We start from the raw sequence: 1,185 nt of genomic DNA, 5'->3' as shown, positions 1-1,185 counted from the left end.
AAGGAATACAAAGTTTCTCTCTGGGGATGATAAAAATGTTCTGGAATTAAATAGTAGCAAGACTTGCATAACTTTGTGACTATATGCTGATTTTATGCTTTAAAGGGGTAAATGTTATGGTATATGACTTATAATGCAAAAAAAAGATTTTTTTTCCTCTTAGAAACATTCTGGAATGCAGTGGTGCCATCATGGCTCACTGCAGCCTCAACCTCCCGGGCTCAAGTGATCCTCCCGCCTGAGCCTCCTGAGTAGCTGGGACTATAGGTGATGTGCCAGCACACTCAGCTTATTTTAAATTATTTTGTAGAGACGGGGTCTCACTATGTTGCCCAGGCTGGTCTCAAATGCCTGGATTCAAGTGATCCTCCTGTCTCAACCTCCCAAAGTACTGGGATTACAGGCATGAGTCACTGAGCCTGGCCCCAACAAAAAATGTTTTAACGAAAAACATACCTATCTGGTAATTCTGTGTTCTTATGGTGATTCTTATTTACAGAAGTCAGGGATATGGAAAAGCAGGTCGTTTCTCTGAACTATTTACCTAAGTTAGGTAACTTCCAGTGAGACAAGCACATTCCAAGTTTCCCTTAAAAAGTTATTGGGGAGGGAGGGATTACGAAAGGACAAGGACATTTTTAGGAGTGATGGATATGTTCATTGACTCGATTGTGGTGATGGCTTCATAGATACATACTATGTTAAAACTCATTTTTGCTCTTTCCGCCATCTTTCCGTGCCGCCACAATGGTGCGCATGAATGTCCTGGCTGATGCTCTCAAGAGCATCAACAATGCCGAAAAGAGAGGCAAACGCCAGGTGCTTATTAGGCCGTGCTCCAAAGTCATCATCCGGTTTCTCACTGTGATGATGAAGCATGGTTACATTGGCGAATTTGAAATCATTGATGATCACAGAGCTGGGAAAATTGTTGTGAACCTCACAGACAGGCTAAACAAGTGTGGTGTGATCAGCCCCAGATTTGATGTGCAACTCAAAGATCTAGAAAAATGGCAGAATAATCTGCTTCCGTCCCGCCAGTTTGGTTTCATTGTATTGACTACCTCAGCTGGCATCATGGACCATGAAGAAGCAAGATGAAAACACACAGGAGGGAAAATCCTGGGATTCTTTTTCTAGGGTTGTAATACATATATTTACAAATAAAATGCCTCATGGAAAAAA

General features: G+C 41.9%; 1 protein-coding gene across 1 annotated transcript; it reads left to right on the top strand.

The window, feature by feature from the left end:
- The first annotated feature begins 717 nt into the window (after positions 1-717).
- Positions 718-1,185, top strand: LOC108302572 (40S ribosomal protein S15a-like). The gene has a single exon (XM_037737668.1). The coding sequence runs from the start codon at positions 748-750 to the stop codon at positions 1,099-1,101; it is 354 nt and encodes a 117-aa protein (XP_037593596.1). The 5' UTR covers positions 718-747; the 3' UTR covers positions 1,102-1,185.

Source organism: Cebus imitator, unplaced genomic scaffold (genome assembly GCF_001604975.1).
Source record: "Cebus imitator isolate Cc_AM_T3 unplaced genomic scaffold, Cebus_imitator-1.0 Scaffold41, whole genome shotgun sequence".
Lineage (NCBI taxonomy): Eukaryota > Metazoa > Chordata > Mammalia > Primates > Cebidae > Cebus > Cebus imitator.
This window is presented reverse-complemented; position numbering and strand designations above follow the sequence as displayed.